General features: G+C 36.2%; 1 protein-coding gene across 2 annotated transcripts in view; it reads left to right on the top strand.

Moving 5' to 3' along the window:
• Positions 1 to 26,643, top strand: part of rnf121 (ring finger protein 121) — a 192,120-nt gene that overhangs the window by 86,730 nt on the left and 78,747 nt on the right. For both annotated transcript variants that reach the window (XM_052536380.1, XM_052536379.1), the window contains exon 4: positions 20,740 to 20,894. In XM_052536380.1, coding sequence (XP_052392340.1) covers positions 20,740 to 20,894 — 155 coding nt within the window. The remainder of the gene's footprint in view (positions 1 to 20,739; positions 20,895 to 26,643) is intronic.

Below are 26,643 nucleotides of genomic sequence, written 5' to 3'. Positions count from 1 at the left end.
TTTCACCTTTGCAAATGCACAGTGACTGCCACATTTCAAATGAAAAAGCAAAGTACATTTGCAACTGTATTTCCCATGTCTAACGAGTTATGAGCCTGTCATATTTTAATAGCAATTTGAATTACTATGTTTGCTTTTTCACTCTCTCTGCGTCTTGCATGTAGCCTGCCAAAACTCAAGTGGAATCACAATTCCTTTTACATTTTAATTTCTGATGTCTACACCGAAAGCTGTCGATCAATGTAAGAGGGGAAAAAATCTAACTTAGATTTTTCTGGTTTAAATAGTAACTTGTGATTTAAACTGCTATTTAAAAAATTATATATATATATATTATATATTAGGGCTGGTAATTTAATGTTTTAATTAGATTAATTCATTATGGAGAAAAATAACGCATTAAAATTATTAATGCATTTAACACACTTGCCCGCCCCAGAACTATGTGGATCTGTAACAGTAGTAATAGAAGAACTTTATTGTTCAGCCTAAGCTGAAAATTTATCTTTGGTCTCACCATACGATCAGAAAACAATTAACAATACACAACATCCAATAAATACATCTAACCATACAAAACATCCACAATTAAAAAAATTAAACACATTTTTTAGACAAAATTAAAATATACATTTCCTACCTCTTATTCAAAAGACTTATTGCATTTGGTACAAAAGTTTGTTTATATATTGCTTTAATTGCTTTTGGTATTCTGTAATCTGCCATTTCATACAGTCGATTGATGACTAATATGAGGCAGAGCAACAACTTCTTGTGTGATGGAGCCAAGAGAATATCCCTAAAATACAAGATATGTTTGAAATTCTCATATTTACATCACATCCTTAAGAAATATCACACGTCCTGTAGGCAATATAAGTGCAATATCACACGAGACAAATCAGAACTGTTCATCCCTGAGCAACCCACAGCGGCATTTAATTTCTTAATCCACGTTTTTAACTTTCTCAGGTTATAAAATTTCAATGATTTGAAGGAATTTGGGTGAACCTTTTGGCGAGTTGAACCATTGGCCATAGTCATATTGGCTTTAAAGTGGCGCAGCACTGACCGATCATATATCAGTTTTTGCTCTGCCAATTGAGCTACAGGAACACTATTATATATATATATATATATGTATATATATATATATAATTAGTTAAAAATTGATAAGATAAAAACAGTAATATTTTTATTTTACAATTATAATATAAAAAACTGCAGGGTTACTAGTTAACATAAAGGCAGCCTATAACTTGTAGCATCTGCTTAGGATGAACGATCATTTGGGCTTTATGTTGTAGGGATTCCTTTAGCCTTTTGATATTTGCATATAAATTAAAGAATCTGGCCCCATGGTATACATTTATATGAGTGCTTAATGGCAATCCCATTATCTGGAAGATACTGAACAGGTCTCCCCATCTGACTTCAAATACATTCCGAGATAACTAGATAGCCCTCGATGCAAGACAACAAAGAGCCAACTCACATTCTCACAATACACATCACACACACACTTTTATTCATTTAGACTATAATTAATCAGTTACAAATGTATCTGGTATTTGCATGTATTGTTTGTATGTTTCACTATGGTAGTAGGCTAGTTACCATTCTTTATTTGTATTAGTTAGACTCTCAATGCTTTTATTCAGGTATATGAGTGGATCTCTGCTTTAAGATCTTCGACATTTGTTGTCCTTGGTATCAAAATGATCTGCTTGTTTATTCCTCAGACAGTTATGTACACTATGCGAGCCTAAAATGCATCATATTATTTGTACCATAGTTTGGGTACCAGATAACCAGTTCATCACACCATATGCAAATTAGGTGTCACTGGGACAAAGCAAAACTTTTCCACTGAAACTATATGTCTTGTTATTGGTCAATCCAACCAAAAGGGGTGTACCTTATAAACTATAAGTAAGCATCAAATAATGATTTAATTGAGGCAAAAGTTATAGTTAATGGTTAGTTAATAGTGTGAATTGGACCCTAAAATAAAGTGACCCTCTTAACTTGCGGTTCCCTGGAGACACCCATCATGTTGGACACCTTGCGACTCCCCTCCCGGCGGTAGTCGGATCTTCTGCCAGTTTTCAGCAACTTTGTTGATTCACTTCGAAGCAGTCAACCCATGGATGAAATGACAAAGGTTTCACTCCTAACAGGATTCAACAGGAATCTACGCATTATACATGCACCGGGACACTTTACTCAGCAACTACAGAACCAATGCAAGTAACTGCTTGTTAATGGTTTAGATGCACTTCTAGGCTTTGACCCCTTTTAATTAAGGTGATGAGATTCTTTGATGGTTTTTAACGGGTTGTGATTTAGTTTGAGTAAATACTGCCATGAGACTCCACTCTCTTGTGTGAGAGCGCTCTCTCTCTCTCTCTCTCTCTCTCACTCTCACTCACTTAACACTGTCTGCTCTGTGGATGAACAGATAATTTTATTGTACTATTAATGCTATAATGCTACAAGTAATTCCTGAAGATGAATGTAGTTCATAATAATCCGTTATGATTATGTACATCTCACTTTGAGCTAATTTGTTACAAACTGTACATCATATGATACTGTTATGATAAATATCATTGACAATAATTCTTAATTTTTTTTTATCAGGAAGTAAGCAAAATCAAAAATGGGGTCCATGTATTTAATATGAAATAGGGTATGAGCCTTTTATGCAGCTACTGTCTGGGGAAAAAACAACCCCTGTACACGTCTGCACCAAGGTTATAATCGTTTACGAAAACGAATTAAAAAACAAAAACTAGGTGGGAAAAAACATTGTCGTTAACTGAAATAAAAATAAAAATTAGGCATTACAAAAAAACGATAACTAAACAAAAATGTAATGGGTGTTTGGCAAAACTAACTAAAATAAAATACAATTATAGATTAAATGTCCTTAAGTTTCATCTTTGTCAAGGTCTTTCATAGAGCAAATAACGTTCAGCTACATTTCCTTTCCCTGCATCTCTCACGAGCGTGCATGCACACACACACAGCCCCTCCCCTCCGTGCACACCACTAGTGATTGGAAGTCCTATTCTTTTCCGCGAACCGGTTCTTTCGGACGGTTCGATTCAATAAACAGGTTGAAAAAAACTGTTCACTGGTTGGCAATGATGTAATGACGTCAAGTCTATCAAACATTCAAATATAATGTCATTAATCATAACTTAATCAGTTGAAAACCTCATAATCATGAAAAGTTTACAATTAAGTTTTGCAACAATGCACCCAAATACAGTAACAGCAATAATGTGCATACAAGGATTTAAGTCTTGAAGATATAAAGTAAATAAGTTGTCATCAGCGCAGAAACCATGATCCACTTACTATACATAATCCATTGCGATGTATTTGTTATTAAAGGTCCCGTTTTTCACGCTTTTTTTAAGCTTTGATTGTGTTTACAGTGTGACGCACTGTGAGTCAGTCGGCTTCACGCTGAATCACGCATGCACAGTATCATCAGCTCCTTGGTTCTCGAATCAGACGCGTCTGAAAGAAACTGTTTTCGGTTCAGTGTACTGGTGATCCGAAAACCAATCCAACCCGATTCTTGAGAACGAGAATCAGCTCATCGGTTCTCAAATCGGACACGTCCAACAGAAAAGGTTCTCAGTTCAGTTTACTGGTGATCCGAATACCGATGCAACCAGTTCTTGACTCGAGAACGAGAACTGCTCCAGCAGTGGGCGTGTTTGTTCGTCATCTGGCTCTGCTCGGTGTTCATCTTCAATTCGGTCTTCACAGCAGTTAAGTCATTGTGCTGTTTGAGTAAATGAATTACTCTGGGATATTGGTTTGGTTTCAGAGGGAGTGTCAGCCACATTAAAAAAAGTTAACAGTTTGAGTCATTTGTGGATTGATGTTTATTGGAGATGCGAACCGTTTCAAATGATTCAGTTCAATTTGGTGAACTGGTTCAACCGGTTCGCAAGTTCGCAAAAGGTTGGTATCTTGTGAACACCTTTTCACAATCACACATTAAAAAGTGGTACAATTTTAGGTAAAATACACTTGAGTTATTGATGTCAAAACATTATTCATAAGCTGTGATTCAAGTAAGAAAAAATTGACGACAGGCCATTGAATTATTAGAAAAATAATGTACACCTGAGGTGGTGATGCGTTCATGACGCGAAGTAGAGTCAATTATTCCCCTTATACCACGGTTACCACACCTCAAGACAAGTCTCAAAGTTTAGTTTTCGTACTTAAATCACTACTGTGAGTAGGATTACCGTAATTCCTCAAATAAAAACTGGTAGTCAAATAAACGCCGGGCCTCTTATAGTGGCAGGAGGCGTGGTCAACACGGACAAATAAAGGCCGGTCTTTAATAAAGGCCGCGGGGAAATTTGTGCAGCAAACCAGATGACGAATGTACACACCCACTGCCGGAGCGTTTCTTGTTCTCGAGTCAAGAACCGGTTGCATTGGTTATTGGATCACCAGTACACTGAACCGAGAACCATTTCTGTCGGACGCGTCCAATTCGAGAACCAAGGAGCTGATGCTACTGCACATGCGTGATTCAGCGTAAAATAGACTGACACAGAGCGCGTCTGAACCGAAATGATTCTTTTGGTGATTGATTCGGAACTGATTCTGAGCTAATGTTATGATCTCTGTCCACTGGAATACTATCGCTTTTAATTTAAAACGGGTTACTTAAAACAATTACTTATCAAACAGATGGAATTAAAAATAAAGGCCTGCCCCTAATAAAAGCCTGCTTCAAATAAAAACCTGTTACTTTCTGCAGTTAAGGTAAATAAAGGCCCCGGCTTTTATTTGTGGAATTACACTATTTCTTCCGCATCTCATCCAATGCCTCTTTTGCTGGTTTTACAATGTAATTTTAAAGATGGTAAAGGAGGCTTGAGCTGTTGATAACATTCTAATGCAGTTATTAAGTTATTAGAGCGTGAGAGAGACAGAGACACACAGAGAGAGAGAGGTTTACAAAACTTTATTTAAAACAGCACTAATACAATTCACATTATATAAAAATAAAAAATAAAAATAAAATTACATTTCCAAAACATGATGTCCATCAGAAACAACAAACAAAACTTCATTAACACACCACAGATCATTGAAACCAGTCTCATTGTTAACAAGACTATAGTATGCAAATTCTATCTTTAGTCTGCCGGCTACTAATTTTTTAAACATCACTTCAACATTAGTAGTATTTAACTGTAAACCTTGATTTTTCCTGGTTTTCCATATTGCCAATTTTGCAGTTCCTATTAAATAATTTAACAGACACATCTTCCTTCTCTTTGAAAAATTTAATTTCACAGCCCCTATAAAACTTCCTCTGAGAAATCTTCACCAAAAGCTGGAAACAATCTACTAAGAGCATCAAAAAGACCTTCCAATATTTCACATTTTAAAAACAAATGTTCTAAATTCTCCTCTTCCCCACAGAACCTACATCCCACCCCTATTACTGGGTTCAGGTGTGCCACATGTTTGTCTGCAAAACTTTTACTGCAGTGTTATATATGGCTTTCTGTGATGTTGTTTCAAACAAGTCCAGCTGTGGAGTTTTAAAAGACAAAATTGAACCTGCGGATTCATCCTCTTGTCTTTCGCAGATGACAGGACCAACTCTTATTTTTGGAAATTCCGGTTCAATACTTCCGTCTGACAGGAATCCTTGTCCAATGTTTTTCCTAAAGCCACTTGGTAATGCATTGACAATTTCTTCCACCAGCTTTTCCGTCAAGCGCGAGGACTTTAATCCTGTCATTTCTCTCAAGGTTTCCACAGATTCCCATTGGTCATTATTTAAAAGTTGCCCCTACTTCACAATGCCATGTCTTTGTAAACATGCATGCACGCTTACAGCTGACAAAAGTCTTGTCTGGATCATTGGATTAAAAAACAAGCATTCCTCTCGTATCCAACTCCCAGATTCCTCAACATCTCTTTCCACTTTAAAAACAGTTCTCCAAGAGTGCAACATTGACTGGTAATCTCAGACAGTTTCACTTCATGCAATTCCATTAAAAAAAGATGTCTGTCTAATTTAAGACCACCTGCTTTTTGTAAAATTGTTTTTGCAGTCTCAGTCCAAGCTAAATCCTTACAATAGAGGAACCTCTGTGCTGCTTGTATTCTAAAAGCACAGATCCTGCTCCGCACATCCACCAGACCTTGACCTCCCTCATACACTGGAAGGTAGAGTGCTGCTGCTCGAATCCAATGCTCTCCACTCCCAAAAAAAATCCACGAATGTCCTCTGTATTTTGCAAATCAATTCTTCAGGTGGTTCCATTACAGTGAGTCTATGCCATAAAGTTGAGGCAGCCAGATTGTTCACAACCAGAACTCTTCCTCTGTATGACATCAATGGTAATAGCGATTTCCATTTAAACAATCGGGCAGACACCTTTTCCAGCATTCCCTCCAAATTTCTATTCTGAAATTGCTTATTTCCAAAAAAACACCCTAGCATTTTCAGCCCATCTCTTTCCCACAACAAACCACCAGGTAGTTTTTGTAGGTCCTTGCCCACCCTTCCACTGACCAATAATAAGTCCCTCACTTTTTCCCCAATTTACCCTTGCTGAATATGCCTTTCCACATTTCCTCATTGTTTCAGTTAAAATGTTAACATCATTTTGATTTGAAATAAAAACAGTTAGCGTAAGCTGATATGGAGATTCCACGCATGACATTTATTCCACTTAGATCTCTTCTTAGCCTGCACAGAAAAGGCTCAATAACAAGGTTATATAATTGTCCAGACAGTGGACAGCCTTGCCTAATCCCTTTTAACGCAGGTATTGGTGCACTAAATCCTCCTCCAGCTTTCACAATCACAAAAACTTCAGAATATAAAAGTTGAATATAAGATATAAAATTCTTCCCAAACCCAACATTCTTCAAAACCTCAAAAAGATATGTATGATTGACCCTATCGAAAGCATTCTATTGGTCTAACGACAGCACACCCAGGTCAACATCATTGAATTGATTAAGATCAATGACATCTCTTAACAAAAAAAAGATTGTCCGTAATTGACCTATTAGGAATACAGAACGTTTGATCCCTGTGAACTAATACTTCAAAAAAATGTTTCAAGCTATTTGCTAAACATTTTGAAAATATTTTATAGTCCATGCACATTAAAGAGACAGGTCTCCAGTTCTTTAGAGGGCACAAATCCCCCTTTTTAGGGAGCAAAGAAAGGACAGCTCTTCGACAGCTTACAGGAAGTAACTTATTCCTTACACTTTCCAATAAAACTTCATACAAATCACTCCCACTACATTCCAAAATGCCTGATAAAACTCTGCCGGCAAGCCATCAATTCCTGTTGAACGGCCATTTGATAGCTGTCTCATTGCCTCAGTGTTCTCCTGGAAAGTAATCTGTCCATCCAAGGATTCCTTCTGTCCGTTTGTCAATTCGGTAGATCACTCAGCAAATCAGACACACATTCATGATCACAAGTCTTAACATCATACAGATTCGTACAAAAATTGACTGCTAGTTTCCTTATTTCTAAAGGATCAGAAGTTAAAACCCCATCAGGCCGCCGAAGATGATACATATGCTTTTGCTGTACACTATTCTTTTCAAGATTAAAAAATATGAGAAGGAGCATCCATCTCTTTCATGGAACAAATTCTTGCTCTTATTAATGCTCCTTTCACATTATTTATCACAGGAATAATCTCCAAAGCTTGTATATCGCTTTGACGTTTTTGTACCGCTGCTTTCACCATGGAAGTAGAATGTGAACTATAATTTTGACAAGGTTCTTATGTTTGCTTTACTGACCTCCCACCAGAAAAGCACATTTTCAAAAGAAAACTTTTTTAACTTCCAGTCATTCCTAAAGAATGTAAAATTCTCACAAAATACAGTGTCTTGCAATAGTTTAGTATTGAAATGCCAAAAATAGTTTGGTTTTGAAGTTCTTTTCATATTCAAAGCAAACAATATCAAATGGTGATCTGAAAAACCGATGGGAAAAATAGAAACATCCGTTATTTTATTGTTCCATTCTTTACCTATAGAGAATCTATCTAATCTAGCTCCACTAACCCTATTATTAGATGCTTTGAGCCAAGTATACTGTTTGATTCCCGTGTTTATCCTTCTCCAGATATCTATTAATTAAAAGCTTTTTAACATTTTTAACAATACAACACTTGATTCATGGTGGGGTTATTCTCCATTTTCTATCAAGAATAAAATCAATAGTGCAATTCCAGTCACCTCCAATGATAGTACAAACATTTTCATAATTTTTTTGAATGGCACTCCTTAATTTTAAAAAAAGACCTCACATGCTCAGGTCCATTATTGAATGCATAAACATTTGTCAGTACAAAAACAGATCCTTCATATTCCATTTTTAACAGCAATATTCTTCCTTTTACAATTTCTTCAACAGCTAAAATATTAACATTCATTCCTTTAGCAAATAAAATGGCTGTGCCAGCACTTGTATTAGTCCCATGAATCAAAAAAAACTTTTTCCTTCCCACCATCTACTCCATTCATCATAACTTTAACATCTTCAACCTGAACCTTTTTTGTTTGCTTAACGCATCAAAGCTAACATTTCTCTGCAACAATTTCACTGTATGCATGAATTTATTCTCATCAGGAAAAAAATTATTTAACTTCAACAGTTCTTGCAAAGGTTTAATCCAAGAAATTATTTATATCTTGCAATGTATATACATCGTCCACACTTTGACACTGTGATCCCATGTCAGATATATCAGAGAAAGCATCGTCATCTCTCATCCACGAACCAGCATCACACATTTCACCAGAATTAGACATTGCAGAATTTTCATTAAAAACCCTTTCAACACTAACCGTAGCTACATCATCATTCAGTACACTAGCGTCCTTCAGTTCAGAAATACCATGCTTTTTACCAGAATCAACCATTTCATGGACGTTATCAATCTGACTTTCAATCACTCCAACACTGTCGATGTTCCTCTGTGATCCAGCTTGAGGATGCTCATCCTCAGAAGCTGACTTGCTGCTCTCACCAGCAGTAGAAATACTAGGCATAACTTCCACTTCACTAACCTGGGCCTTGTGTGGACACGTGTTCCATTTGTCTGATATCCCCGCACTCAAAGCACTTTAAACTATCCGTGTTCGCATAAATACGCTTTCCCTTCATGTATGATTCTTAATGAAATGTACAACTCGGGTTCATTTAAGAACATAAACAACTGCCGCCTGAAAGACATAACGTGTTTTAGAGCGTTTTTACACCCTAGCGGGATCATCTTAATCTCAATAGCCTTTTTTCCATATCGCGAAAAAGCTTTCTCGATCTCCTCATTTAGAGTAAAAGGCGGCACATTGGATATCGTAGCTCTTGTTGTCGGAGCAACAAGCGGTGAGATATTAACTAAATCGTCACTTACCACAATTCCGTCACTTATCAACTACTTTACTATGTCTTCCTTCTTGACAAAAACCACCACTGCTTTATTCATCCTGGTTGCTGTAATTATGTTTTCATATCCAACTTTTTCACCGATTGCCATCAACACGTCTTCAACAGTCATGCACTGAGCCAGCACACACCTGATTCCATGGCGGAGCGACACCTGTGATCCTGTCCCCGCAGGAACAGACGCCATCCCAGTGCCGCCTCAAAAAACTCAAACACTCACAAAACAAACCAAATATTATTTTTAGAAAAAAAGAAAACAACCATTCATAAACTTATAATAAAAAATAATAATAATGAAATATAGGCGGGAAAAACCCCCAAAATCAATTGTCCTCTCCTCGTGAACACCCTCACACAAACCCCAACATTCCCAGCATGCACCGAGAGAGAGAGAGCTTGTGTTAATTAGACTGCAGCAGCATCTCTAAACAGCGCCTTTATTACTTCTGTCATGTTGTTTTTGTTAGTCCTGTAAATAACATTATTACTGTTAACTATGGGAAGTGATATGGAACTGTAATGCAGTCAAGAGAGCTGCCGGGAACTACGTTCGCTTTGCTTTTCCCAGAAAATAATGTCACACCTCAGAACGTTCGTCATCCAATCAGATTCAAGCATTTAACAGCCCCGTAGTATAAATATTAAATAATGTAATGTCATTTGTTTACTCTTACACTGAATGTTTGCTTCTTCATTCCAGATGAGTAGGCTATTGTATAGGGTAAATTTAGTATAGGGCGAAAAAATTGTACAGTTTGTGTAGGGTGTGAATTCTGTATAGAAAATTATTGCTTGACTCTTTTTCTCACCCATGCACACTCACTCACACACACAACCACTGGCACAGACACACACATACACACACAAAATTAAAAAGCTGTATTAAAGTTTTCTTTTTATTTGTTATTTGTCATGTTAATCAATCAATCACCTTTATTTATATAGTGCTTTAAACAAAATACATTGCATCAAAGCACTGAACAACATTCATTTGGAAAACAGTGTCTCAATAATGCAAAATGATAGTTAAAGGCAGTTCATCATTGAATTCAGTTATGTCATCTCTGTTCAGTTTAACCCTCTGGAGTCTAAGGGTATTTTTGGGGCCTTGAGAAGTTTTGTCATGCCCTGACATTTGTGCTTTTTTCAGTTTCTTATAAATATCTAAATGGGTAAAGTCTAATATCACTGTAATCAGCACAAACTGGGCTATAATAATATGTGAAATGCATACATGTACATGATTGTATTTTTGAGAAAAAAAATGTTATGCATGGTTAGTGAAAAACTAAAAATGTTAAATCACTTGAATAAGGCAATAAAACACATACATAAAATTGGTTGCCGGAAAAGTTGAGAACTGGAGCTTGTAGCCTAGAATTTTTCTTTTAAAATCATCTTGTTTACTCACTCACAGAAAACAATATATTGATTTAAATTTTCTAAAACACTTTTTGTTGGTAAAAGTCATATGCGAGTAGGCGTCAACTATCATGAATATCATTGTGATTTACACCTGAGAAGACAAAGGCCCGCATAATGAGCTGCATAAGGAGCCTCTCATTCAACTGTGCCACTGTGAGGGAGGACTTACAAGAAAGAATGTGAGAACAAAATAAAAGTATATAATTTTATGTTTGTAGTTTATTAAGAATATATTTAATTATCCCACAACATAATTTAATATCCACTTGGGGGAGCAGTTAAACAGTTTATTAGGAACAATCAAAGCTGACTTTCAATTTTTTTGGCATCCTTTCTCTAGTCACACAATCCTTCAGAAATCATTTTAACAATCTTATTTTCTACCAAATGAACCCCATTTATTATCATCATTATTATTATTATTATTATTAATGTTGAAAAGAGCTGATAATATTTTTCAGTTTTTTTTAAGGGGAATAAATCGAAAGAACTGCATTGTTTTTACATTTGTTAGAGTTATCTCTATTTGTCACATTTATATTATTTACATCAAGCTTTTGAATGGTATAGTATTGTATATTGTTATTGAAACTTCATAATGTTTCACTTGATTATACATTTAGTCAGGAATTATAGTTTGGAAAAAGTATTTGGAAAAAGTCTAACTAGTAAAATGTTTACACGTTATGTGAAAACTAGTACAAATAAATAAAAAGAGACTTACTCATGTTTATGATCTCTGCTGAATAAAGTGCTTCATTCTGTTTTTTCTGAGGAAATCCATTTCTCAAATCCTCAACCACATCACATCTTTTTGGGGTGATTTATGTCTTATTCCTCTCATCGCGAAGCAAACAGTAAAATAAAATAAAAACTTGAAGAACAGTCTGGCTGTTTTTCTTCTGTGTGGGTGTATTCAAGCCGCGCGCTTCAGTTTGAATCTGAATAGCGCGTTAAGCGCGGGGGCGTGGTCACATTAAATATAATGAAGGGAGACGTGAAAAATAGACATCGCGTTGTTTTCATATGGATTACTTTATCTCAGAATATTTGTTTTCGGCAGCACTTGTTTAGTTTAAAAGTACACATTCCAGGCTTTCTATAGATATCTCTCTCATGTCTCTTCGTTGAGTATTCACGGAGTTACAGTTCATTTTAATGAAATGTTTGTACATGACGATCAGCGGAGACAAAGACTGTAGACAGCGCACCTTGTTTGTTATCTTTATTTTATAAGTGCACGAAGGTTTTTTGTTATTATGTCTGTATCCAAAAAAACTAGACCCTTTACAGATTCGATTGATGTAGTGCTCTTATCTGTACGATTAAAACTGAGAGTGTAATTTAAGTTCTTTTCGGGGTTATCAGGAGAAAATGACTCAAAACGCATATATGCGTTAATCGACTCGAAAGGGTTAAATAGTGTCTGTGCATTTATTTGCAATCAAGTCAATGATATCGCTGTAGATGAAGTGACCCCAACTAAGCAAGCCAGAGGCGACAGCGGCAAGGAACCGAAACTCCATCGGTGACAGAATGGAGAAAAAAACCTTGGGAGAAACCAGGCTCAGTTGGCGGGCCAGTTCTCCTCTGACCAGACGAAACCAGTAGTTCAATTCAAGGCTGCAGCAAAGTCAGATTGTGCAGAAGAATCATTTGTTTCCTGTGGTCTTGTCCTGGTGATCCTCTGAGACAAGGTATTTAAAGGGGATCTGTATCTGGGGCTCTAGTTGTCCTGGTCTCCGCTGTCTTTCAGGGAAGTAGAGGTCCTTTCTAGGTGCTGATCCACCATCATGTCTGGATACGTACTGGATCCGGGTGACTGCAGTGACCCTCTGATCTGGATACAGACTGGATCTGGTGGCCACGGTGACCTCGGAACAAGAAAGAATCAGACAAATATTAGCGTAGATGCCATTCTTCTAATGATGTAGAAAATACATAGGGTGTTATGTGAAGTGTTTCCGGTTCCGGTTTACCTAATTAATGCAGCCTAAAAATCCTTTAACGGATTTTGATATTAAAAGCATATTAGTATGTTATGTGTATGTCAGGTTAAAGAGATGGGTATTTAATCTAGATTTAAACTGCAAGAGTGTGTCTTCCTCCTGAACAATGTTAGGTAGGTTATTCCAGAGTTTAGGCGCCAAATAGGAAAAGGACCTGCCGCCCGCAGTTGATTTTGATATTCTAGGTATTATCAAATTGCCTGAGTTTTGAGAACGTAGCGGACGTAGAGGAGTATAATGTAAAAGGAGCTCATTCAAATACCGAGGTGCTAAACCATTCAGGGCTTTATAAGTAATAAGCAATATTTTAAAATCTATACGATGTTTGATAGGGAGCCAGTGCAGCGATGACAGTACCGGGCTAATATGGTCATACTTCCTGGTTCTAGTAAGAATTCTTGCTGCTGCATTTTGGACTAGCTGTAGTTTGTTTAGCGTGCAGAACAACCACCCAATAAAGCATTACAATAATCTAACCTTGAAGTCATAAATGCATGGATTAACATTTCTGCATTTGACATTGAGAGCATAGGCCGTAATTTAGATATATTTTTGAGATGGAAAGATGCAGTTTTACAAATGCTAGAAACGTGGCTTTCTAAGGAAAGATTGCGGTCAAATAGCACACCTAGGTTCCTAACTGATGACGAAGAATTGACAGAGCAACCATCAAGTCTTAGACAGTGTTCTAGGTTTTTACAAGCAGAGTTTTTAGGTCCTATAATTAAAACCTCTGTTTTTTCTGAATTTAGCAGTAAGAAATTACTCATCCAATTTTTTATATCGACTATGCATTCCATTAGTTTTTCAAATTGGTGTGTTTCACCGGGCCGCGAAGAAATATAGAGCTGAGTATCATCAGCATAACAGTGAAAGCTAACACCATGTTTCCTGATGATATCTCCCAAGGGTAACATATAAAGCGTGAAGAGTAGCGGCCCTAGTACTGAGCCTTGAGGTACTCCATACTGCACTTGTGATCGATAATATACATCTTCATTCACTGCTACGAACTGATGGCGGTCATATAAGTACGATTTAAATCATGCTAATGCACTTCCACTGATGCCAACAAAGTGTTCAAGTCTATGCAAAAGAATGCTGTGGTCAATTGTTTCAAACGCAGCACTAAGATCCAATAAAACTAATAGAGAGATACACCCACAATCAGATGATAAGAGCAGATCATTTGTAACTCTAAGGAGAGCAGTCTCAGTACTATGATACGGTCTAAATCCTGACTGGACATCCTCACATATACCATTTTTCTCATTGAAGGAATATAATTGTGAGGATACCACCTTTTCTAGTATCTTGGACAGAAAAGGGAGATTCGAGATTGGTCTATAATTAACTAGTTCTTTGGGGTCAAGTTGTGTTTTTTTTTATTTTTTATTTTTTATGAGAGGCATAATAACAGCCAGTTTGAAGGTTTTGGGGACATATCCTAATGACAATGAGGAATTAATAATAGTCAGAAGAGGACCTATGACTTCTGGAAGCACCTTTTTTAGGAGCTTAGATGGTATAGGGTCTAACATAAATGTTGTTGGTTTAGATGATTTAACAAGTTTATACAATTCTTCCTCTCCTATAGTAGAGAATGAGTGGAGCTGTTCCTCAGGGGATCTATAGTGCACTGTCTGATGTGATACTGTAGCTGAAAGTCATTACTGATGTGGTGTTGGGAAATGTCAACACTTGTTGAGGCTTTATTTTTCTTTAATTTAGCCACTGTATTGAATAAATACATGGGGTTATGTTTGTTTTCCTCTAAAAGAGAAGAAAAGTAATCAGATCTAGCAGTTTTTAATGCTTTTCTGTATGATATGTTACTTTACCGCCAAGCAATACGAAATACCTCTAGTTTTGTTTTCCTCCAGTTGCGCTCCATTTTTCGGGCTGCTCTCTTTAGGGTGCGAGTATGCTCATTATACCATGGTGTCAAACGGTTTTCCTTAACCTTCCTTGAGCGTAAAGGAGCAACTGTATTTAAAGTGCTAGAAAAGAGAGAGTCCATAGTTTCTGTTACATCATCAAGTTGTTCTGAGGTTTTGGATATGCTAAGGAATTTGGATACGTCAGGAAGATAACTTAAAAAGCAGTCTTTTGTGGTAGAAGTGATGGTTCTTCGATACTTGTAACAAGAAGTAGAATTTACAATTTTGGCTATATGAAGTTTGCACAGAACTAAATAATGATCTGAGATATCGTCACTTGGCTGAATAATTTCAACACTATCAACATCAATTCCATGTGACAGAATTAAATCTAGAGTATGATTCGACAATGATTAGGTCCCGAAACATGTTGTCTAACACCAATAGAGTTCAGAATTTCTATAAATGCTGATCCCAATGCATCTTTTTCATTATCGACATGGATATTAAAATCACCAACTATTAAAACTTTATCTGCAGCCAGAACTAACTCGGATGTAAAATCACAAAACTCTTTAATTAAGTCTGTATGGTGGCCTGGTGGTCTGTACAAACATATCAGGGGATTTATCATTGACATTTGTTTCTCTGGATAATGTTATATGTAGCACCATTACTTCAAACGAGTTATACTTGAAGCCTGCCCTCTGAGAAATCCTGAAAACGTTTGTTATAAATTGAAGCAACTCCTCCCCCTTTGCCTTTTAGACGTGGCTCGTGTTTATAACAGTAATCTTGGGGGGTGGACTCATTTAAAATAATGTAATCATCAGGTTTTAGCCAGGTTTCTGTCAAACAGAGCACATCTATATGATCAGTTACATATTATTTACAAAAAGTGTTTTCGTAGAAATGGATCTGTTATTCAATAAACCAAGCTTTATCATTTGTTTATCCATATTGCATTTGTTTTTTATTTGTTAAACCTCAATTAAATTGTTACTCTTAACTTGGTTTGGACGTTTTTTTGTATTTTCTAGTTCGGGGAACGGACATAGTCTCTATAGTGTGATTTCTAGGTGAAAGAGACTCTATGTGCTGAGAATTAGCTGACCTCTGTGACGGGAGGCAGCTAGCAGACGGTCGGTTTAGCCAGTCTGTCTGCTTCCTGACCTGGGCCCCAGTTAGTCAAGTATGAACTCTAAGACTATTTGCCATATTTCTAGAGAGAAGAGCAGCTCCATCCGGGAGGGATGAAGACCATCTCTTTTAAACAGGTCAGGTCTGCCCCAAAAGCTCGTCCAATTGTCTATGAAACCTATGTTATGTTGTGGGCACCACTTAGACATCCAGCCATTGAGTGATGACAATCTGCTATGCATCTCATCTGCGATAATGCTGATAATGCATCACCACGGTAAGCAGGGAGGAGACCAGAGCATATTACAGTGTCTGACATCGTGCTTGCAAGTTCACACAGCTCTTTAAAGTTATTTTTAGTGATCTCTGACTGGCGAAGTCGAACATCATTAGCGCCAACATGAATAACAATCTTACTGGATTTACGTTTAGCATTTGCCAGTACTTTTAAATTTGCCAAGATGTCAGGCACTCTGGCTCCTGGTAAACATTTGACTATCGTGGCTGGTGTCTCTATATTCACGTTCCGTACAATAGAATCACCAATAACTAGAGCACTTTCATCAGGTTTCTCAGTGGGTGCATCACTGAGTGGGGAGAACCTGTTTAATGTTTTGATCGGAACAGAAGAGCGGTGTTTTGACCCAAGACTACGCTGCCTCACCGTCACCCAGTTGCATTGCTGCAGGGGCTCTGTTTCCGGAACCAAACAATGTACAGGAATCCCTGGGCTAGACACATCCAAAGCCGTCAAGAGCCCTAACATTCTTACTGTCCTCAATTAAAGTTTGGATGCGTGTCTCTAATTCTGAAGTCTTCTCTGTCAGCCTAACTGTTTCCCTGCATTTATCACATGTGAATCCCTCATCAGCGACAGAAATAGATAAACTGTACATGTGGCAAGAGGTGCAAATAACGATAGCAGGCGAAGCCATTACTCACCGTGCTTGATGAAAGATTCTTACTGCGGTTGTTTGATGAGCTTGTGAAAAACTGGAGTGAGAGAGAGGAGAGGAGAAAAGAAAACGCTAATGACAAGCTAACGAGTGCTAACACTTTGCAGGTGTACTACACTCACGGAAAAGTGAACGATCAAAGTTAATCTGATAAGATTGATCGATAATATCAGAAATATGGTGTGAATTAAAGCTGCGGTAGGGAACTTTTGACGCTCTAGCGGTTAATAAACAGAACTGCATTCGTCTTGCGGAAGAACATCGTAGCCGGAACTACTTCTCTCTGTTTATGTCTATGAAGAATCACAAAGGTACTGGGTTACTCCGCCGCGGTGCCCCCGAAGCAATCTAAAATAGTCAGAATGTAAACACTTATTATAGGTGCACCCTAGTGATTCAGGACAAGCTAAAAACACGGTTTGGAAAATGGATTCATGGTGTATTCGCTTATTATATACATTTTTCTACATTTTGAACACAAACAAAGTTACGGACCGTAACTGCAAATGGCAATAGGACCACTGGGAGGAGCCAGAGGAGCTTGATTTTTTTCACAGATTATCGGTCTCATATTCTACTGTCAGGACATAATGACAGGTTTAACAAATATGTAAAAAATATATTTTTACAAAAGTTACCTACTGCAGCTTTAAGTTATATTTTACCACTTAAAAAAAAAAAAAAAAAAAAAAAAACAGACAGTGATATTAAGATAAAGATTCTAGAGAAAAAATAAAATAAAAACAGCTACACAGAGCTACGATTAGCTACAGAAGGCCCATGTTCTTTTCTCAGATTGAACTCCATGACAATCCGACAGAAAATTCTTGTTGTGGCACAAAAATCGGTTGAATACATGCGGTTAATGTATTCTTCTTTAGTCTGTTGGCTCTTTATGTTTTTTACTGGCACACTTCACTTACACATTTTGCACTTACAGTACTGCTGAGTGTTGAGACTTAATATTGAATTAATATTTTCTAAAATTGTATGATGTTTTTGTTGTTGTTATTATTACACAATACTTTTTCTGACCTTTTTAATCTTGCCCCTGACAAATAACCCAAATTACAAAAAAAGACTAAAACTAACACTAAAACTATTAAAAACTAAACTAAAACTAAACATTTTCAAAAATAAACTAATCTAGCAAACAAGCTTTAAAAGCTAATAAAAACTGAACTGTAAATGAAATAAAAATGATAACTAACGAAAAATCCTAAACTATAATTACCTCGTTCTGCACTGGAGAAAAACATGGACTATCATATGTTTATTTAAAATTTCTTTAGAAAGAATTGTTATTGTGCTGAGCTGAATTGATTGTGATTTATTTTAAATGTTTATTATTTTGTATGTGTCTATTTAGTGAGTATTTTGATTTTGCAAAGTAGTCACCCGTAGTCTCTTAGTTCAGGAAACAGGAAATGTGAGTAGGACTGCAGTAGTACAGCAAAATGTGGTAGCTGTTTAACTAATCCTTAAACATCATCCTTCTTTGCATCTGTTATATGCAATGTCTGTAAGTATATAGTGTTACATTTATTGTAGAATTCTTTAAGGTAATTTTGACATTGCAATGGATATTTTTCTTAATTTATCTTTACATACTCATTGATAATCAATAATTTTATACTTGGTACTTGTATACTTTTTATATTTTTTACAGTTTCACAGTTGAGTCATAAACTTTATAAATGATTTGACATCTCGGCAAGTTTTTTTTTAACTTAATGGATATTTAGATGCCAGAAGTCTAATAAGGCCAGTACATTTATTTTGTCCATTTATGCCAAAAGTGTGCAATACTTATTGCTGAACACATGTAATGTTGGTTTCATTCATACTGGCTGTCAGAGGGCGCTCTCACGCTGAAACGCCACATATGCATCACAGAAGTAAGAGAACTCATGATGCTCCAGGAAATCCCTAATATGGACAAAGGTGTACAGCTATCCCTGAATAAAAGAATATAGAAACACTTGAACTTATTAAACAAAGACAATAAACCAACGACAGTGACAATACATGGTTTATCTGTGTTCTTTAAGCCATCTTGGGTATTTTCATAATAATGAAGTAAATGTATAATCCATTTGCTAATCTGCAGTCTTTATTACAGTATGGAATATATTTTCTGCCTCAATCTGTGATAAGAAGCAACAACAGATCAGAAAAATAAAGTTATTTAAAGCTTTTGACTGATGTTGTGGATTAAATCATGTTGTTGGACATAAGGTTTACAAACACATCTCATTAAGTTTGGGAATATGGTTGGCACGTACATTTTTTCACAGATTAAAACGCTCAGCACTTGCTGATACTACTGATAATATAATACACACTGTATGCACAGTTTCAGCTTTCTCAACTGACAGGCTCTGATGCTGAATGAGAAACCCTTCTAAAATTCATACAATAGACAGTGTATAGTTTTTGTTTGTTTTCATTTATCATTTGGGACTTAAAATGTTTAAGTCACTATATATAAGGAAAATGGGAAATGAGGTAAAAAAAAATGGGTAAATGCAACTTTCTATATAACAATCCTTTATATCTTGCAATTCTTAATATCTTACAATAGTTAATATCTTGCTCTTCTGTCTTTCTCAGTTTGTACAGAATTCAACATTTCTGACTTAATATTTCAGTTTCATATCTCATAATTCTGACTTTTACTAAACTTGAGTTTATAACACTTAAGTGGTGTATAATTTCATGGAGGATCCGTTTTCATCACCAAATGCTTATAAATCCACTAGTCTTCACTGTCATTTGGCTCCTCTCTGGCAAACAGCTTAGTGATACACAAAAGAAAATTTCTGTATAAATATAATTCAGAAGGAAGCAGAAGGAATCTGTTTATTTTTGTGTATTATTTTGTGAGTTAAAAACTCAAGAATTTCAAGTTTTAAACAGTTATTTAAAATATTAAAAAAGTGTGGAAAGGAGCTGAGAATATTTTTTCAGTTTTTTTTTTTTTGATAAATTGAAAAAACAGCATTGTCATTGAACTCGCTCCCGAACTTGCACTAAAAATCTTTTTATCTACACTGTTCACTTCACTGATTTGTGCTCTATCTGTCATGTGCCTTGCACTGCTTTATTTAACTTTATTTTATTATATGTCTTTTTACATTGCCTTATTGTCTAGCTGTATCTTATATTTTATATTTGATCTAGATTTTTAGCCTCTATTGTTACTGCTATCTGTATGCACCGGGGGTCTGAGAGTAACGCAATTTCGATTCTCTGTATTTATGTACTGTACATGTGGAAGAATTGACAATAAAGCAGACTTGACTTGATTGTCTGTTAAATTTTTACATTTACATTTATTTGTTACATTATTATTTACATCAAGCTTTTGAATGTTTTAGTATATATTGTTATTGAAACGTCATAATGTTTGACTTGATTATACATTTAGTCAGGAATTATTATAGTTTGGAAAAAGTAACTAGTAAAATGTTTACACATTATGTAAACCCTAATACAAGTATATAAAATAAATACAGAGACTTATGTTTATGATCTCTGCTGAATAAAGCGCTTCATTCAGTTTTTCTGAGGAAATCTTAAATCCTGAGGTAATCTTGGGTTGGCGTGGTCACATTAAATCTAATGAAGGGAGACGTGAAAGACGGACATTGCGTTGTTTTCATATGGATTACTTTATCACAGTATATATCGGTAGCACTTGTTTAGTTTAAAAGTAACATGTCAAGCTTTCTATAGATATATCTCTCATGTCTCTTTGTTGAAAATTCACTGAGTTACAGTTCATTTTAATGATGCGTTTGTAAATGAATAAAGAGTTTTTTTCTTTCTTTTCTAGTTGGTAACCCTCTTCCAAATGTGGGTGGTTCCTCTGTACTTCACCACTAAGCTGCATTGGTGGAGGTTTCTAGTGACATGGTTCATCTTCTCTTTTCTTATGACCTTCATCACTTTTCGTGCTACCCGCAAACCACTGGACTGCAACACTCCAAGGTAACAAAAAATGGAAAATAAATTAACTTTGATTAGCTGTGGTTGACTTTCTATGTCTGGGTTTGTTACTTTCTTACCAAATATTTGAAGAAAGGGTGTTCAATATTCACCTATATATATATATATATATATATATATATATATATATAAATATGTATGTGTGTGTGTGTATGTATATGTATGTGTATATATTATTGGTGGGCATAGATCATTTTTTTTAATCTAGATTAATCTCACTGTGATCTTGAAATTAATCTAGATTAAAATGGCTCATTCGAATTCTGCGGAAGGCATCCAGAATATGTATGCTACCCAAATAAAATTGACAAACAGTAAGTCTTTGACAAGGGGTTTATCAAGATAGGTGGTGCATTAGAAAAGGGGCTCATCTCCTGTTTCCAAAATGCATCACAAAGTGCTTGAAAAAGATGTAACCTAATTCCACATACGCCTGTTTCACACATACTCCGTCTGCAGTGCGTATGCATTGCATATTTTTTTACGCACCCATGTTAACGGATTCCAGATGCGTTCCAGGAGCGTTGCTTCTGCAGCAGTGCAGCAATCGTTTACGTACCGACTAGCAGACTGCAAGCGCATCCTGTGTGAAAGCACATCGAGTCCGTGCTGCACCACATTCATAACGCAAACAGACTGCATACGCACTGCAGACGGAGTATTTGTGAAACAGGCGTGAGCAGGGCCGTAGCTGGGGTCAGCAGGGCCCCGGTGAAGGTTGTACCAGTGGACCTTGTTTGAAATTGTTTAATTTGTATGTTCGTTTATTTTAATTTATTTGTGCAATTTACACAATGTTTACATTTTTTTCAAGTTTGTATGTGTCAAGGTACAGACACCAAATAATTAAATGTAAAATAACACTAAGTAGTCTTAAATGTAAAAATGAAATATACAATCAAACCTACATTTATTCAGACACCTTCAACATTTCTCACATTACAGTTTTGCTATATATATATATATATATATATATATATATATATATATATATATAATTATATCTGGTTTCTGACTAATTTTTGGGTTGACTGTTGAAACTACAAAGTAATTCAGTCAAGAGCAGTGAGTGATTTTCATTTTCATTTTCTTGGATTAACATTACAGCAGCTAGTAGCTAAATTAGGCGTGGTCACTTTAAGAGATGATGAACGCATCCAATATAATACACATCCCATTTTTTTCCTCAACTGTTTACTTTCATTTAAGGAATAACTGACATTTTTTTTTTCGAGCATAATTTCCAATGTGGATATTTTGACATATGTTGTATGTATTTGTCGGCACAAGAGCAAAAATAAGCAAATTCGGTGTTCAAGCATTTTAAGACTCCTTTCTCTGAGTGAGCCCTGAACATGAGAACACAGCAGTGCTGAATTGGGCTCTTACACATCTTTTTGGTTGTTCAAACTGCGATTTGTATTTGTTCGTTCAGGTGCAGGAGGGACTTCGAGGAGAACTTCGCAGAAGAGAGCTCGGTTCAGTGTTGCTGTCCATGATATGCGACTCTGTCTCTGCGTGCCCACCGAACATAGCGCGCGAGTAACCAGCTACTCTGTTCAGCTTTTCCGTGTCTTGTGTTTGAATGCTTTAATGTTTAAATCGACAAGCAGTAAGGCTTAAAAACACGTGAAAAAGATAAGCTTTCGTGACGATGCGCAGCAGTGGCCCGTCAACTGTCCTGAGCATCTATTTAGGCTGACCTCAGCCAGTCGGTTATATAAAATATCAAGGTGAAAGTCATCATAGCTTGATTAGTATGGACCCAGCTCCCAACTCAACTTTTAGAATAGATTAACGGAAATATTATTTTTATTGCCCGATAAGAGTCTCCCGTTAACACAGCATGTTAACGCCGATAACGGCCCACCACTAATATATATATATATATATATATATATATATATATATATGTGTGTGTGTGTGTGTGTGTGTGTGTGTGTGTGTGTGTGTGTGTGTGTGTGTGTGTGTGTGTGTATATATATATATATATATATATATAATTGAATATATAATTGAATATATTTTTTAAATTTTATATATAAAATCACCATTACCTGCTTTCAAATCGAGCGGCAAGCTATGCAATATAGCTTTCATTAACGCCTTTTATTACCGCTCAGCCCTTATATATATATATATATATATATATATATATATATATATATATATATATATATATATATATATATATAATATATTAGTGGTGGGCAATTATCTGCATTAACGTGCTGCGTTAACGTGAGACTCTTATCGGGCGATAAAAAAAAAAAATATCGCCGTTATTCTGTTCTCAAAGTTGGGTTGGGAGCTGGGTCCATTCTACCCGAGCTATGATGACTTTCACCTTGATATTTTAGCCTGGATGTATACCTAGCCGAATATGTGAGGGGCGAGAACGAGTCTTTAAACCTGTGTGTATGCCTACTGTGAAATTACCACATCAAATGTGACGCGCTAACATGGATGCAGCGAAGATGCATATTTTATTTTTTTAAAGAAGCTTCCCAATGGAAACCTTGACAAGACGCATGCATGTTTCACACATACTCCATCTGCAGTGCGTATGCAGTCCATGTGCATTTTGTATGTGGTGCAGAAGCAGCACGGACTCATACTCATTGTGCTTTCACACAGGAAGCGTTTGCAATCCGCTACTCGGTACGTGAACAATCACTGCACTGCTGCAGACGCAACGCTCCTGGAATGCACTGACGGACCACAACTGCGTGAACCCTGGAATGCGTTATAACATGGGTGCGTAAAACAAAAACGCAACGCATACGCACTGCAGACGGATTATGTGTGAAACAGGCGTAAGGTTGTTTGCACCTTGTGCAATGTGGAATTCTGTTACAGCTTTCTCAAGCAGTTTGTGATGCATTTTGGAAACAGGAGATTAGCCCCTGGTCTAATGCACCACCTGTCTTGAGAAACCCATTCTCAAAGATTTAAAGTTACTTTTAGTGTTGTCACGATACCAAAATTGTTTCGATACCGATACCTAGTCAAGAATTGCGATTTCGATACTTTTTCGATACTTTTCCTGAAAAGGGAAAATACACTCTCAAATATCATTGATGTGCTTTATTTTAAAACATTCTAATCCATATAACACACTAAAAAAATGAACATATGAACAGCAGATATATTAAACATTTGAACAAAATATGAAATATCAAAATATAAAAAATAAAATAGAGCAATGACATTCAAGGTAAAGAAAGAATACATTTAGCAGCATTATCGCAGTTACCATAAGAAACATAAGAGAAAACTCAGCCAGTGAGGTTTATTGAGCGTGGACCGGCGGCCACTGTATCACTTGTGCTCACACATGCAGCCTAGTGATGCGCGGGTCCGGTTTTTTTCCAACCCGCGGGTCCCGCTTTTATGAAATTATTTTGCCCGACGCAGCCCGCAAATAAAGTACAATTTCTTTACCCACCCCGACCCGTGCATCGGGGACATCTCGGAAGATACGTTGCTACTAGACTCATATTTCTTGTTCATTGAAGTTCCTCACTATACAGTAGCGCGCGAGCACGGCGCTAATAGCAGCGCATGCGCAGCTCGTGAACAGCTCTGTGAACTGTTTCATCCTGTCAGAGTTACTCAAGATGTGACGGAGCATGTGATTTGTTGAATGTAGTGAACGAATCTGCCCTTCACTGAACGAGATCGAGTGATCTTCTCATTCATGAACGAGTTTGATGAACTGATACATCTCGTTCGTGAATGAAATGAATGAGTTTACGGGGTCAGTGAGCCAAGCATGTAAATCTCGATCAGCAATCAGCAGATACAAAGCGCAGTTATAGGAGCTGTGCCGATATGCTCATTTTCATATTTAGCATACAGAACATAACTCCACGTTTGATTCCCGATTAATGTGAATATTATATATAATGACCAAACAATTAAAATGTTAATTATGCAAGAAAACCTCGTGCTTTGTCCATCTGAACAACTTATTTAATGCGATTATGCACACATTGTAGTAAAGCCAAATCAGTTTAGTAAAGCAACTAATGCAGCCATCTCGCTGTAATTCTTTTTTGCTGCTTGCGTTAGGAGAAAAACACAGACGTCCATAGGGAGGCACTGGAAGCATGCCTAGCACATACCAACATGAAATACGTATCTTACAAATCTGGAACGTAGTCATTCTTTGAAGTATCAATACTAATAAATTTAGGAATCGTGACGTTTTTAATTTCCGAGAATCTCGATACTTTTGAAGTATCAGTGCACCGTGCAACACTAGTTACTTTTAGTGCGTGAACAGAACAGACTGGGCCTATGCCTAACTCCAGGTTCACACACTCTGTCTGTGATGCGTAGCCTTTTTTATCGAGCCCATTTTAACGGATCCGAACGTTCACACTGCATGTGGTAAGAAGATGAGATTTATTTTATTTATTATTTGTATTAAGTTATGTTGCAACTTTTTGATAAGTCTCTCATTGGTTTTCATTTGGAAATATGTTTCAAATTTATACTGAATGCATTCATTACTGTAAAGCATGTCTGTGTGTGTCAAAATCGTGATTAAAATCGCAAAATTTATCAAAAAATCATGATACGTTTATATATATATATATATATATATATATATATATATATATATATATATATATATATATATATATATATATATATATATATATATATTTAAAGAAAACTATGTGAGCGACGCTGTGGCATGCGTTATTCTGAATAATAGTAATCATAGTTGGAGGCTATCGATGCGAGTACAGTCATATAGAACAGTATGTTCAAATTGTAAAGATGACCCTCTTTACACTTTCTATTGCTCCTTATAGAGGGAAGGACTCTAATAGTGATGACATGTAAAGTAGTATAATTTCTAAATAATAACCTACCTAATAATAACCTGAAAAGTTTTGCCTAAACTAATACCTAATTAATATAAACATATGGACTATAGCCCCTGTTGCACTGGAGGAAACTTTTCATAGTTCCTAAAACTACTGGCAGAAGTACCTGGATGCTTGCACATTCGCACTGCAAGAAATAGAAATGAATTTAGTTCTAGGAACTCATTTTACTGGAACTACATTAGCTCCTACTTCAGAGTAGGGTCTAAACCTGCTCTATATGAACTACAAGTGACATTGATTGGCCAAACAAATGTAGGAAAACTCCGGCACATATATATATATATATATATTTCTGTCACATAACTTCTATGTCTACATTGTATCTCCATTATAACTAAACCCAGTATCACTGTTTTCCCAATCCTTTTATTGTTTACGTTGTTGATTGCTGCCCTTAAATGACATTGCTGTCCACTGGCTTTTTTTTTTTTTAGTTCCTGTTGGCAGTGCAAATGCAGCCAGGAAAATGTTTGATTTCTTGCTGCTTTGCAACTAGGGGTGCATTGATCTGATACTGGAATTTTCTGCTAACGAGACTGATCCAAATCCATATTCTATTGCATATTCTATACTGTGTTTTTGTTAAGCCCTAAGGGAAGGCACACAAACATTATAAATCACCATTTTTGTGCACTATGTATGATGAATTCTAAAGCCGTTACACAGTTTAATGTGATGTAAAGATGAATATTCAAATCAATTTCAGGTAAACTCTTCTCCCCACTGCGTCTGTCTGTATGTCTATATGGGTATATATATATATATGTATATATATATATATATATATATATATATATATATATATATATATATATATATATATATAT

The sequence above is a fragment of the Carassius gibelio genome, chromosome A21, assembly GCF_023724105.1.
Source record: "Carassius gibelio isolate Cgi1373 ecotype wild population from Czech Republic chromosome A21, carGib1.2-hapl.c, whole genome shotgun sequence".
Taxonomy (NCBI): domain Eukaryota; kingdom Metazoa; phylum Chordata; class Actinopteri; order Cypriniformes; family Cyprinidae; genus Carassius; species Carassius gibelio.
Note: the sequence above shows the minus strand (reverse complement) of the source record. Positions and strands in the feature narration are given on the sequence as shown.